This window comes from Accipiter gentilis, chromosome 9 (assembly GCF_929443795.1).
Source record: "Accipiter gentilis chromosome 9, bAccGen1.1, whole genome shotgun sequence".
Taxonomy (NCBI): Eukaryota; Metazoa; Chordata; class Aves; order Accipitriformes; family Accipitridae; genus Astur; species Astur gentilis.
The window spans coordinates 4,352,651-4,366,561 of NC_064888.1; the positions used below are offsets into that span (position 1 = coordinate 4,352,651).

At 56.3% G+C, this 13,911-nt stretch overlaps 1 protein-coding gene across 2 annotated transcripts in view; it reads right to left on the bottom strand.

The window, feature by feature from the left end:
• The window catches only part of UNC5B (unc-5 netrin receptor B), a 56,197-nt gene that overhangs the window by 4,085 nt on the left and 38,201 nt on the right, over positions 1-13,911 (bottom strand). The window contains exons 2-14 of one of the 2 annotated variants that reach the window (XM_049811027.1): positions 13,158-13,379; positions 9,285-9,428; positions 7,465-7,568; positions 6,377-6,557; positions 5,644-5,811; positions 5,150-5,314; positions 4,343-4,375; positions 3,076-3,270; positions 2,221-2,616; positions 1,695-1,782; positions 1,437-1,605; positions 1,085-1,318; positions 9-158 (exon numbers count right to left, since the gene is read on the bottom strand). In XM_049811027.1, coding sequence (XP_049666984.1) covers positions 9-158; positions 1,085-1,318; positions 1,437-1,605; positions 1,695-1,782; positions 2,221-2,616; positions 3,076-3,270; positions 4,343-4,375; positions 5,150-5,314; positions 5,644-5,811; positions 6,377-6,557; positions 7,465-7,568; positions 9,285-9,428; positions 13,158-13,379 — 2,249 coding nt within the window. The remainder of the gene's footprint in view (positions 1-8; positions 159-1,084; positions 1,319-1,436; positions 1,606-1,694; positions 1,783-2,220; positions 2,617-3,075; positions 3,271-4,342; positions 4,376-5,149; positions 5,315-5,643; positions 5,812-6,376; positions 6,558-7,464; positions 7,569-9,284; positions 9,429-13,157; positions 13,380-13,911) is intronic. The other variant, XM_049811028.1, reaches the window with a different exon arrangement.

Genomic DNA, 13,911 nt, shown 5'->3' on the forward strand with positions numbered 1-13,911 from the left:
CCCCTCACCTGGTATTTGGCTAGCAGCTTGCTCCTCCACAGCGCATGGGGGATGTCGTGGATGGAGAGACGCAGGTTGTGGTAGCTGTCCTTGAAGGGCAGGGACTTGGGCTCCTCCAGCAGGTAGCCCCCCAGCGTCCGCTCCAGCTCCAGCACCTCCTGCGGGCAGCGGGACAGGCAGCGTGAGACCCGGGAGAAGAGCAGGGGCTGCTGCTCTCCCCCTCTCTCCCCCATACCCAAAGCCAGGCACGTTCCTGCCAAAAGACGAGCCAGCAGCAGCAACAAACCCGCAGGGAGTCGTCCCCAGGAGAGCAGCCTTTGCCACCCTGACAGCTGCTCTCCAAGAACTTGCCAACTCATCTCACGCGCCAGCCCCACCTACAGCTTGAATTTTATAACACGTGAGCATCCATATACGCCTCTCTACTCCTCAGACAACGCAAAGGTCGGGCGCTCTCTTGAGGAGTGCCACCCTATCTGTTTTTAACACCATCCCACTATTACACCAGCAGCTCTTAGGAGAAAAATGCAATCCAGGAGCCAGAGCGCTGCCTACGTCTCCACCTAGAGGCACTACAGCAATCCTGACACCACAGGACAAGTCACGGGGAATTCAAACAGCCACCGCGCTGGTGGTCCAGGCAGCCAAAACATCAAAACTCAAGCTTCCCGTGCTGCGCTCGATATTACCTATGTCACAAAACCCTCCCAAGGAGGGGAGAGACACATCTCTCCGCAGGAATAACAGCATCTCTAGAAAATGGAGGCAAATCACAGCAGCGAGTGTTTTCTGCGTAGGAGAGAGAAAACCCACCCAGCAGCAGCAAAACCTCTCACGTAACGTCTGCAGAAATGGGGCCCAGTACAGGAGCTAAGCAACACACCCATCGTCGCCTTCGGAGAGGGTGAGGAAGGACGGGGAAAGCAGTAAACACGCTTATTATTTCACTGTGGTCACTTTGCAGGCAGTTGCATCAGGTTGTCTGCTCCCTGGGGCCAGGCCATCCCAAGAGGCACCAGGCGGCATCTCGCCTCCAGCGCAAACAGCTTGGGGAAGCAGGGGCAGCTCGCGCCGGCGGCGTTACCTTCAGAGCGTCTGGCGTGTCCTCCAAGCAGTAGACCTTGAGGCTGTACTCCAGGGAGGTGCAAACGGTGGGGGCAAAGATTGCCAGCTGGAGCCTCTTGATGGCTGACCTGGAGTAGGATTCTCCCACGAAGACGTAGGTGCCAAGCTGGTCTAGCAAAATGTGGCAGGACTTGGCTTCCAGCTGGCAGTAGCAGGGAGTGTTGAGGGTCTCCTCATCCAGGGTCACAACTTCCTACAGGGAATCAAGGTTGGGGGTCAGCCCACCATCCGGGGGGGGTTTGTTTGCTAGGAGCCGCGTCCCACAACGCTCGTGGTCTTCTCTGGCTGCAGGAGCTGCGTTCCCATCTTACCTCCCAGTTGCCCTGGTGGGACTGTGTTTTCAGCTGGTAAATCCAATCTGAGGAGCCCACATCGGCACAGTGAGGAATGGTCAGGACGACGGGACGGCACAGGAGCAAGCCGGTGGGTCCGCAGGTCACCGCCGGGCTCAGCACCGTCTGCGTGCCTTCGGAGGGCAGGCTGGGAAGAGGAGAGGGGACACCGGTTGGAAAGAAAGCCTCACGGCGGCCAACGGCGAGCAGAAGCCCGGGCGGCGCGGCGTGACTTACAGGGCGCTCTCTGCCTTGTTGAGGACCAGGTACATCTCGTAGAACTTCCCCTGGGGGATGGCCCCGTGGGGCACCAGCAGGCTCACCCCTAGCACGGCACACACAGGCTTTAGTCACAAACTGAAGGAGAAACCACCACGGAGAAACCACCCCCTCCGCCCCGGCTGGCGAGCACAAGGACAGCAGTGAGCTAGGGCAGCCCAGAGTGCCCCAGGAGAAACATCTCCCGATGTTCCTCAGCTTGCAGGGAGGAGCCAGGCCACTGTATTAGGAAGGAAAACCACGGGTTGGATCTTTTTGCAAGGCACAGGCCCTGGATGGATGGCAGGGCCGGCCAGCGAAGTCCCAGGAGGCTGCGACCTCCAGCCGGAGAAGCCCGGCTTGGGAATGGCTTGCTGCCTTCCTCCCCTGAGCCAGCTTTGGGATAGCAAAGGGCTGCTCACGGCAGGCAGGTCTGCTGGGACAAGAGCAACTCCTCGATCATTCAGCAGCCAAATGAGCCCTCCTCCCCAACCCCGGGGCTTACCAGTGCCCGGTACGGTGAGCCTTCCCCCCAGGTAGCCAAACGTGCCGCTGGCACTATTGCCGTGCTCCCGGGGCAAGCTGAGGAGATGCTGGGAGCCCAGGGCTTTGCTCCGCACGTTCGCAAAGTGACCGTCCCTGGTGGTGTCCCCCGGGTAGGTGCCGGTGGCGGGGACCCCCCCGAGCAGGTCTGTGCCGTCGTGGAGCCCCGGCGAGGAGGAGGAGGCGGTGGAGGAGTTGTACACCTTGATCTTGAGGTTGGGGAGGGGGTCGAGCAGGGGGGAGTTGGTCATGGGGATCTTGTCGGAGGAGTCCTGCAGGGCGTACATGGGGCCGCGGTACACCCCCGCGCTGGCCGTCAGGTCCGGCTGCATCGAGGGGTGCAGCAGCTGCGGGTTGTCTGCAGGAGGAGGAAACACGGATGGGATGAAGACGGCAGTGGCGACGAGGGGATGTAAAAGCACTGCTTGACTGGGAGATAGGCCTGCGAAAAGCCCTCCTCGCCCAGCGAGGGATAGAGGGTGCGCAGGAGGTACGACGGGGACAGCTCTGGGCTGCATCCGTCCGCCTTCCACCGGGCACGTGGAAGGGAACTGCTCCGCACCACGACTAGGTGAGGAGCAGCATCCTACAGTAAATCCCCACCGCGTCTGCTTTGCAGATGCTTTGCCCCGATTCCCACCATCAACACCTGACCACTTCCACGGAGCCCTCAGCCTTCAAAAATCAGCATATTCTCCTAGAAAATTGGGGCTGGGGGTCCACCGGGGACCTGTACCCTACTGTGATTTGCAGCCTGACTTTCTTTCTGCCTGGGCTTGAGCTGGCAAGCAGGACCTGCATGGGCTGTGGCTCTTACCATGCCGGGAGGTCTTGAAGTTGACAGGGTGGAAGCCTCCGGTCAGAGCGGCTGATGAGTCCGTGATGTCCGTGTCGAAATCCCGGCATCTCCTCCGGTATACCACCACCCCCACAGCCATGAGGATCACGATGAAGACAAAAATGGCCACCACCAGCCCGGCGTACAGGGCCACATCGCCTGTGGCCTCCAGCACTGGGAGGGATTAAAGGGAATAGAGGTGAAAAAAGGAGCACCAGAAATGCACGTCAAGACCCACCAGTGCTCCCCAGCCCTACCACTAACTCAGGACATAGGCACGAAGGGGCAGATGTGTACTGGGCCTGCTGGAAAGGCTGTGGCAGGAGGATGGAGGGTGTTTTCTAAGAGCAGTCCAGAAGTCAGAGTGATGCCAGAGATTGAGATGGGGTTGAAGCCCTCACGCCTTTGGAGGACACCTTGCCACGGCTCGTGCAAACTTCACTTGAGCACCAAGAAGCCCAGAAACATTAGGTTTGTGCGGTCGGATTTACAAAGCTATCAACCCTCACATCCTAACAGAGACAGCCCTGAGGAGTAAACGTAACGCCTATCCATGCATCTCATATATAGGTACCTGAGCTATGCGTCCATCCAGAAAGACTGAGCGTCACTCTATCTATATAACAGACACCCCTCAGCTTCCCCATTTTCCCTTCCCCTGCCACAAGGCTCTCGATCCTTAAACGCCTGGTGTATCTTGGCTATATCTGCTCGGAAAGAAGAGCGATGAAGAGGGAAGGCAGAGCACGGTGAAGGCTCCAGCAGCAGGAGCTGAGCATGCTCAGCCCATCCTTCTCTCCTTCCCCGCTCCACGCTCGCCCGCATCTCTTGGTTTCTATGGTTTCGCGCCGGAGCGAAGCCCTGTCCTAAGCCTGGCGATCTCAGCCGCGTTAGGACTATGCCACTACTGGGAGGTGTCACTTTGTCCCCAAGTCCCCCTCCTCTGCGTGCCAGAAGCTGGAACGCTGATGCACTCCCAGGCCCCCTAACTCGAGGAAGGGAATCCTCGTGGAGGGGTGCCGATGCTGGAGTAGCTTTGGTGGTGTGACACCACTTGGTCGTATTTATAGCTTCAAGCAAAGCATGGGATTTAACGTACACTGGAGTTTTGGAGTGGGCTTTAGTTGCTCCCTCTTCCCACCCTTGTCCTGCCCCAGCTGCCGTGGAGCCCTACCATGGATGCGACAGAGCAAAACCAAAGCAATGCCTCACAAAGAAACAAAATGGCCATGAAATGAGCACTTACGGTGGCTTTTGGGTTCGCTTAGAACTCTTTTATCTGTTAGGAAAAAAAAAGTTAGAAAACAAAAGGTGAAGGTGGCGATGGTGCGATGGGGATGAGATGAAACAAAAGTTGATGGTGGGGGAAGCCGGCCCGGCGGGGCACGAGGAACCGCAGCATGGTGGGGAGGGATGGGAGAGCAGAATCGTTCCCCGAGGCATGCAGAAAGCCAGGTAGAAGCTTGGTGATGAGGATGTCCTGGGGAACGTGTCCCCGGCTGACAGGACTTTGGGCATTTCTGGCTGCGGCAGTTTTAAAGGGACAGTGGTGTCACACAGCAGCAGGTGGCAGCATCGGCTGCTCAGCCTTCGGCGTGCCCACTCATAGTGTAGCAGCACCATTATTATGATTATTGGGGTTTTTTCCTAGCTGCTGCTCCAGGTCTCCTACCAAGCAATGACCCAGGTCGGGTGTTTTCATGGTGGGGCTGAGAAACCCACCCTGGCTTGACCCCACTAACCACAACCAGCCTTATTTCAGCAGAGACCCCAAACGTAGCGCCGCTTCGGAAAGCTTGGTGGGACATTTAGATCCCACCAAAAATTCCCAAACCTTTCTTTCCAGCAAGTGAGAACTAGCTTTGGAAAGGGCAAGTCTGGTTAAAAAAAATCCTTGTTCAAGACACAAATTAAAATTCAGGTGCCAGCGGCACTGCTGCCTGCCCCATCAACTTGGAGGCACGGCCAACAACAGCGTGGCCGAGCGCCGGAGCACCACGGCCACCGGCATCGTGTCCGGCACCGGTCCCTGCCCGCCTTCCCGCATACTCACTCTGCAGGCAGAGCCCATCGGTGCAGTTTTTGGAGTCGAGCAGCACGCCGCTGCAGTCCTTGCCGCCGTTGCGGGGGGCCGGGGCGGCACACTCGCGGCTGCGCCAGTGGGTGCACTCGGTGCTGCACGCCGACCACTTGCTCCACTCCGTCCACGCGCCGTCCACTGCGGGCCACCAAACACAGGCGCGTCGGTACACCCCTCGGCACGGCCTCGGGGCTCATCCCCCCGGTGCCGGCACGTCTCCGGCAGCAGAAAGGTGCCCGTGCCCATCTCAGGACTTCCAGAGACCTTTGGGGAGCGTTCTCCCAGCAAACCCAGCCCTGTTGTGTCTCTGTAGACGTCTCCAGCTCTTTCAGGTCTTGACAGACCGCAAGATGCTTTGGGCTGGTCTCCTGAGCCCCTGTCTCCTTGGGGAGCACCAGGAGCACAGCTGGACCGTGCAACCTGGGGGACGGGCAGCGCGGGCAAGCTGGTTTCTGAACCCGCCTTACCTGGACAGAGGGTGGTGCAGGTGATTTTCTGGAAGGGCTGCCCATCACAGAAGGAGCCGCCGTTCAGCGGCGCAGGGTTGGTGCACGTCCGGGTGCGCTTCTGCCAGCCCCGGCCACAGCGGTTGTTGCAAGGAGACCACTCGGACCAGGTGGACCAGCCACCGTTCACTGCAAGAGGAGACGGACAGCGGTAACACATCAACGGAGCCCATTTCAGCAGGGACTGGAGCTAAGCCTAGGCTTCATCGGGTCCTCTGTCCTTACATCTTCTGTGACACCCTGGAACAGCTCAGCCTCACGAAAAGCAAATCCCGAGACTCCTCCTTGTGGCGCACACCCCACGCACAAGATGCTCAAGCCTGCTTTGGTCCTTTTTCCACTTTGCAAATATTTTTGCATCTGGCCACAGCAGATCTTTCGTTTCATAGCAAAGTTCAGCCAAATGCAGCTTTTCGGCTGCTTTGAGAGTCTAAGCAACCCAGCTGGGTTCAACCTCCACCCACCTTCGTACCCAACCGAGAAGGCTTGGAAATACCTACACCTAATAACTTCTCCTAATAGCCTGTGCAAGCTAGTAGAGGTTCCGGTTTTGCAGACATCGGCTATTACCTAATTTAATGCAATGCCCTGGTGGGGTTCACTCCTACCACTCCCAGAAAGTGCCCGTATTTCCCCTTGGCTTGGAGACATGGCCAGCAGCAAAGGTCCCCTTCCCAAGAGCAAGGGCCGGTACCGTAGACGATGACAGCGGCCGTGGTGCTCCGGCGCTTGGCCACGATGTTCTTGGCCATGCAGGTGTAATTAGCAGTGTCCAAGAGCCGGGCCTGCTTGATGATGAGGTTGTGATCGATGGTGATCAGGAAGTTGGTGTCCTGGGTGGGATCGATGACATCCTCATTCCTCAGCCACTCCACCTGGCGAGGCAAAGGCAGGGATGGGTAGGGACAGTGATTAAGCTGAACAAGAACTGAACACTCAGCCAGGGAAAGCTCATCACGGGTTTCGGTGGAAACGCCCATCCCACATGCTCCCCACCGCGAGGGTCTCCAAGAGCCCCAAAGCTAAGCTAGGACACAACGGCTTAACTAGGCTGTTTGGGAAGGGCGTGAATCGATACCGTCACCGAGCGTGCGTACGGGCACAAGCGAGGAGAAACATCAGGTCGGAGGGGCTAAAATCACCAGCCCTGATAGAGAGCAAAACCCCTCGGACCAGCCTTTGACCTGCCCCAAAGCCTTCCCCATCTTCATCACTGAGACCACCGATGTCCTCAGCACCACAACCGTTGACTGGCCAACCTTGCCTCTGACTGTATTTATTTCTCCTTGAAAGCTGGGCCAAACCAGGCCTGACCGGGACACGTTACTGCTGTTTTGGCTAAGGATGGGACAGTATGGCTATCACCAACACGCAGCTCCTGGGGCCTGACGGAGCCGTGGACAAGGAAACCACCGCTACCGTGCTAGGGAAACCCATCTGTATTGACTTTCCCAGCCCTTGGCTCTCACTTGTGACCGCTCCCCTTCAGACAAGTCATTGGGTGCCTCCTTGTTAGATCTTCCTTCTAACGGGTTAACAGCACATCAGGAAGCGTTGGAGAGGTAGGTTGAGCAGGTGCTGAGGTTACATGTGTTATTAGATGTCAGAGTAACAGATCCACTGCCCAAAATAAACAATTCTGCTGAATAATGAAAGCCGACGGTCTCGGCACGAGGCCATCCATCACGGCCGCAAGCCATCTCGCACGGACGTGCCCCGTCTCTCCCCGGGACGGGAGGGGACACCCCACCGGGCATTTCTGGGGGCTGCTGAGCTGCTCACCTCGGCCTGCGGCACCCCCTCGGGTGGGCGGCACTGCAGCAGGACCTCGTGCTCCAGCGGGACCTCCTTGCCCAGCGGCTCCTGGTCAAAGTTCTTCCGTAGGTCTGGGAGGGAAAGGAAAACCCAGGGGTTACCAGCCCACTGCAGAAAGAGGGCAACCTGCAAAACCTTGGGGGGGAGAGAGCATCGCCTTGGCACCAGGAGCCCACGAGTAGGGAAAGCCCTCTGGCATAGCACGGCTAGAGCGAAACATGTCCTGGGAGGAAGGGGCTGAAAAAGCATCTTTTCCAGGATGGATTCAGGACAGCACACGGTGCTTGAGGACAAAGCCTTTCTTCCTTCACGCGCTTGCAAGCTTATACCCCCTTTTCCTTTTAGGATTAAACCTCAGCTTAACCCTTCTTTCTTCAACCCTCTGTTTCTTTCCCCCCCGCTCTAGACTCTGCACCAGGACGCTTCTTTGCTCGAAGGGAGGGAAATGAGCAACAGCTCAGCTCCCACGTCAGCACCGAAGCGAATCCCCAAATTTCAGGGCTACGGGGGCTTGTTGCTTGGCTGTGCCCAGTTGATCCTGGCTGAGCCGCATCCCCAGACTTGCTGGAAACCTGGCCATCGCGCTCTGGTGCCAAACTGGGGGACAGGGAGAGGTGAGAAGCCGAGCAGAGCCCCCCAGGGATGTGGGAGACGTGGCAGGGTCCCACTGGCGTGCCTTGAAAGGAGCAGCATCACTAGATGGTGCTGCAATCCTGCGTTACAGCACCCAGCCCTCTACAGCTGCAGCTCCCACTGGTCCAGGGCAGCAAATCCTCGGTTCTTCTCATCTGCTCCGCACCAAGAAACGCCAAATCCTTGGCTGGGGCCAGACAAAAGGGCTCCCTCAGTAGCCAGCCCTGCGCCTCGTAACATTTTCCCCATTCAGACTAAATCCTTCAGCGGCATAGCTGCTTCACCAGCCACCTCCGTTTTGGATCATGTGCTGGATTATTAGCCCTCTAATAGCAAACTCTGTTTACGACTGGGGAAGCCTGGCCGTTCTCCTACAGCTTTGCCATCTCATTTGCAAATTCAGCCTTGTAACAGCCTGATTAACTCGCCCTTAATCAGGCTGACACCCACAAACAGCAGCTTAGAGAAGTGACATATGACAGCAGGGACTCCAGGGACACGGACTCGCTGATTCAGGCAAAGCATGCAAGGTGCTAACCGCTGGGTCATTAATGATAATAAAGCACCTGGAAGAGCTGAGCAGGCTGATGGGCAATGCGGTATTAACCCAGGTAGTGCCACGGCCTCTCGCCCAGGTAGGTCAGGATGATGCCCGCTCCGATGCAAAGCCAGAACTGGGATGGGAAGGTAAGACCAGGGCCATGCAGCAAGCATGGGTCACCTCCAACTGATCAAAAAGCACTGCTTTCAACAGGGAGCCAACTTTTGGAAATGGCCAACCCCACTCATCTGCACCCACCGTGTCTCAGGGATCCCGGGAAGCTGGGAATGAAGGGGAACGGCCGCTATTTCAGCTGGTGTTCCTACCAGAAGCAGCACGCCCACGTAGCTCGATACCACTGCTTTTTCAGCCTGGGATCCAGGGTCACACTTCAGGCTTTGCAAACAATTTCAAAATCAGTGGGTCGTACCCTCTGGAAACCTTTTGGGGCCCCCCAAAATGGAAAAAAGAAGGTGGGAGAAGCGTTGATGTACACGAAACAAGAACGGAGGCAGCGCGGGTGGGCGCAGGCGGCTCTCGCGGAGGGGCAGGGAGCAGGACCGCTGCCGGAGGGGTCACATCTGAGCGAGCACTACGCATACCGGGCACTTACACGCTATGCGGACGTACGCCCTGCGGCTCTTCGTGGTGCCCGCGGAGCTCCAGGCCACGCACTGGCACCAGTAATCTTCTAAGCCGAAGAGCTCCTCCACTTGCTGCCGGGAGACCTCGATCTGCACCTCCCGCACCAGCATCCCTGGAAGGGGACAGAGGGACGGCATCAGCTCGGCAAGAGCAGCCGGGAGGAGGGAAACTGAGGCAGCACCCAAGAGGGCTGGTGGCTGCATAAAGCTCCAGGACAGAGGCAGCGGGTTGGAGGCATCTGGGTTTGGCACCTTTGCAAACCAGGGAGACTGTTCGCTCCGGAGGGTGACTCGGAGCTGATGTGGAGGAGTCTTGTCTTTTTTTTTTTTTTTTTTTTTTTTCTCCCTTAGTCTGGCCGGGCAGGACTAGGACCTCTTAACCATTTCAAGAGGCATCACTCTCCTCCACCAGCCCCTCTCCCCCAGCACTGATGTCCCCGTCCCTGCCCAGACCCCTTCCCACCCACCCGGGTTTGAAGGATGCCTCCGAGGCTCTGCTGGGGGGAGAAACCGTCTCTGTCAGCTGCTGTTTAAATACAAATATAACAAGGCAAATAAAAAAATCTTACGGAATTCATCCAACAATGATGGCATTTCATGCCCACTGACTCCAAAAAAGGTTACATACCTCCATCAACCCCCCAACCCCCCCACGAACTCTGCCAGGACACCCTGGCCGTGGTAGGGGTGCGATGACAAAGGTGGCACCACCACGTCCAGGACACGGTGCCCTGGACCGCTGAGGCTCGCCTGAAGCATCAACCCCTCGCAGCATGGCCATCGCCGAGGGTGGGAGGGACTCGGGGCTACTTTTCCTTATATTAAGCAATACCTGCCCTTTTTCTGCAGCTTCTATTTATAAAAAGGCCTCAATTTCGCAGCGATAGAGAGCCGCATGCTCCCCAGCTGTAATTTTGTTAGCTTGCTCCCAGTGCTGCGAGGAGCAATTACTGTCTCTCTGCCACCTTCCCACAAAAGAGCTGACAAACGCGCGCCAAGGAAATATGATTTATTTTGCCACTATTAAGGGGGCAAAAAAAAAAAAAAAAAAAAAAAAAGAAAAAAAAGAAAAGGCATTTGGGCCAAGCACTTTTGGAGAAATTAGGGCTTTTAGAAGGACCCAGGATGGAGATGGCTCAAAACCATCTTGTCTCTCTGGAAAGCCCCGGTGGGGGGGGTTGAACAGCCCTGCAAAGGTGGGGAGCATCCTGCAAATGCCCTGCTATCTCCATAACCTCCGAAAGCAAAGACTACTCAAAACCGTAGACTGAGCTTATGGCTCACAGGGGTGACTATTTAAAGGGCTTACAGGCATCCAAATACAGCCGCTCTTACCGACCAGCCCTTCTTGTCCAGCTGAATTATACTCTCTGACTTGGCCTATTTTTGCTTTCTTCCGCATGAAATGTTTTGGATCAGATGCAGTCAGAGCATTACCAAGCCTGGCTCATTCAAGACACGTCATCTTGAAAGTTGCTTTTTTTTATTTTTTTTTTTTAAAGGTCCCTTTTTCCAAGCTTTTAACTGAGGACACTTAAAAAGTCACAAACGCCTAACCGTGTTAACCCGTCGCTTTGTGGCCAGCCGTTCCCCATGCTCTTTGCAGCACCTTTGCCTACGAACGGCAGGTGCTGCAAACGCAGATTTTTTTAGCACAGTAAAAACCATTTTGGTTCCAGCTCCTTTCTTCTCAGGGTAGCTGCCGGGCAGATATGACCACGCTGGCAGAGTTTTACATGCACGGCATCACCTCCGCACTGAAGGTATTGTCAGGTTTGTTCACTGATAGCAGCAATACCATCTTTGAAGCCTGGGCGAAGAAGGTGTACGCCGTTTCCTTCCCAAATTGCTGCCGCATGTTCTGCATGTGCAGACTGGGATCTGAGAGGGAGATGCTGGCCCAAAGCAAATGAGACCCCCCTAAAACAGGGTAAGATCCTGCTGCACAGACTTTCTGCTGTTTTCTCCAGCCTGTTTTGCGCAAGAGTTGCACGAGGCAGGTCATTCGGTAAGGGGTATTCACTCAAGAGGTGGATCAAGCGGTAGGGCCAGAAATATAGTGCTTTTTCCACGCTGTACATCACTAAGCCATGAAACTCCCTGCTACAGGATGCTGGGGCAACCTGGAGGAGAATGAGTCCTGTTGGCATTTAGACGCACAAACAGGGGAAGAATCCGTCCAGGGCTGGACCACGCTGCTACGATATCGCCGCTGGACCAGGGAATCCCTAACCACGGTCTGTAGAAAGCTGGGAGGGTAACAGAGGGGGGCCCATCACCCCATCCTCGTCCCCGTTCAATGCTCTTCCCCTAAGCATCCCCCACTGCCCCACGCAGGGCGCACGAACCTTTGGCTCGACCCAGTGCGGCCACAGGTAATAAATAAATTAATAACCCCTTGGCAAAGGCTGCTCGGTCATTAATCAGCGCTGACTTTGCCCTCAAGCAGTGAGGGTTTCAAATCTGGCCTCTGTGAGAGCTGGGAGGTGGAGATGAACCCCGCAAGAGAGAAACGGTGCTGCCAGTTGCTCCCAACAGCCTCCGGAGAAGCAAGGGGACAGCTTTCCCATGCATTTTCGGCCATCCTTCACAAAGAGATCCTCTGGAAGAAAAACACCCCAGGAACAGATGAAGCAGCTTAGGAAAGGCTCAGAAAGCCACAGGGAAAAAAGAAATGATCTTCCCTTTGCAGAGCAGGTTCAGAGACGCGTCCAAGTAAGGACCGGCTCACGGCTAGCACTGGCTGAAGAGCCGAGGAGATGCTGGGGAAGGGCAAGGCTGGGGAAAAAAAGGACAAGAGGAGATTCTATAAAAGTACTTGTGCTCCTCCAGGCTGACAAAGTCTCTCTCCTCTAAGCCCAGCCTGCCTTCTGGGGCCAACGCTGCAGCACTTCAAAAGGCCGCCTTGGTTTAAAGCCCTCTGGAGATGAAGGATGCCGCAGGCTCAGGGATTTGCAGAGAACAGATCTTACATGGGAAACGTGACTGTTTTCCTCCTCTCCTGATGAGGGCACAGGTACCAAAATTGGTGCAGAAAAGGTGGGAGCCGAGCTAACACATCCCAATTTTAGCAAGTCTACTTGATTACATGATCTAACCAACCCCCGCACCTTGTTCTCATGCCGGGACGTTTCAAAGCCCGGGGCAAGCAGCTCTGCGGAGCCCCGTCCCATGGAATAAGACACCCCCTAAAATGCCTAAACCACCTTCTCACCCCCCCATTTCAGGCAGCCAGCAGCTGACTTACCCTCCGAGGCAGGGAAGAGCTCATCTGCCATTAAAAGGCATTTCAAATCCTACCTGCAAATGTTCTCATTACCCATTAAACATCTAATCCCTTTGCGAACCTGAGTAAGCTGCCAGCCTTTGCCACCCCTCGTGGCAATGACTCCTACGTGTTGATTAGGCATTTTGCAGGAAAGCGTTTCCTTTTTCTTAATCCGTTTTAAACGTGCTGCCTTTCAAATCCCATTTAACAACCCCAAGTCCTGCCAAAGGGTAACGTGGGCTGACTTCCCCAAGCTCCTATGGGGTATGGTGACCCATGCCATCATCAAGCCTTCATCAAAGCTCTGGAAAGGAGCAGCTCCTCTACTAAAATTCACTGATGATACGGAAAGAGAGGCAAGCTGTGCACGGACCAAGGAGGTGGAAAACATACAAAAGCGACCTCATGAGATTGCAGTCACCCGGGAATGATAGAAAGGAATCAGAGAGACCTGTTGGTCTACCTGGAGGAGAATCATCTCCAGCGTGGATGTGCAAGAGAGAAAAGGGCCGAAGCGCCTGGAAAGAAGAGAGGGGAAGGGCAGGCAGGGGGATGCCGGCGTGGGTTTGCTCACCGGTGACCTCGTCCAGGCTCTCCTTGGTGACGTGGTCATTCTGGTTAACCCACTCCCCGTTGCACTTGAAGTAGATCTGGGTGGCAGGGTTGGCGCGGCAGACGAGCTCCACCGGCTTGTTCTTCACGATGTAGGCGTCCTGCGGCTCCAGCAGAAAGTGAGGGAGGGTCTCTGCCGGGGCCGAGGGGAAGGAGTCGGGCAGCACGTCGCTGTACTCCAGCCCTGCCAGGGGAGCGAGAGGGTCAGGAGGTGCCCTTAGTCCCGTCCCACCAGGGACGCAACTCCTACCTACGCCGCTTCATCCCTCCCTCTCCCTCCCAGGACTGCCCTGCGTGAGGTGGTGTCACCAACAGCCCTTGCTGAGGATGCTCGGGAAAGCAAAAAAAAAAGCAAATCTCTGCTAGCTAGAGAGCTGCTGCTGCGGGGTGCATCCTGGTTTTGCCTGGGTACCAGCCCCCCATCCATGCCCCGAGCCCTGGCCGACGCCAAAGCCTGGGTAATCTTGCTGGAGGACAGCTTTTGCAAACCAAACTCAAGTCCGGGGATGGCGACAGGGACACAGAGAGATTCCGTAGGGGTTGGTGTCCCCCATCCCAAACCTCCCTCCCGCAGCCCTGAGGAATGCACGGGCACGCTCCGAGCTAAACGCCGGTAGGGCTTGTGCTGGGAACGCTGACCGTGGTGACGGCACAAATCACGCAGATCCCGCTTTTTGGTGGAGCCACATTTGGGATCCCACCCCCTGCCAGCGCTC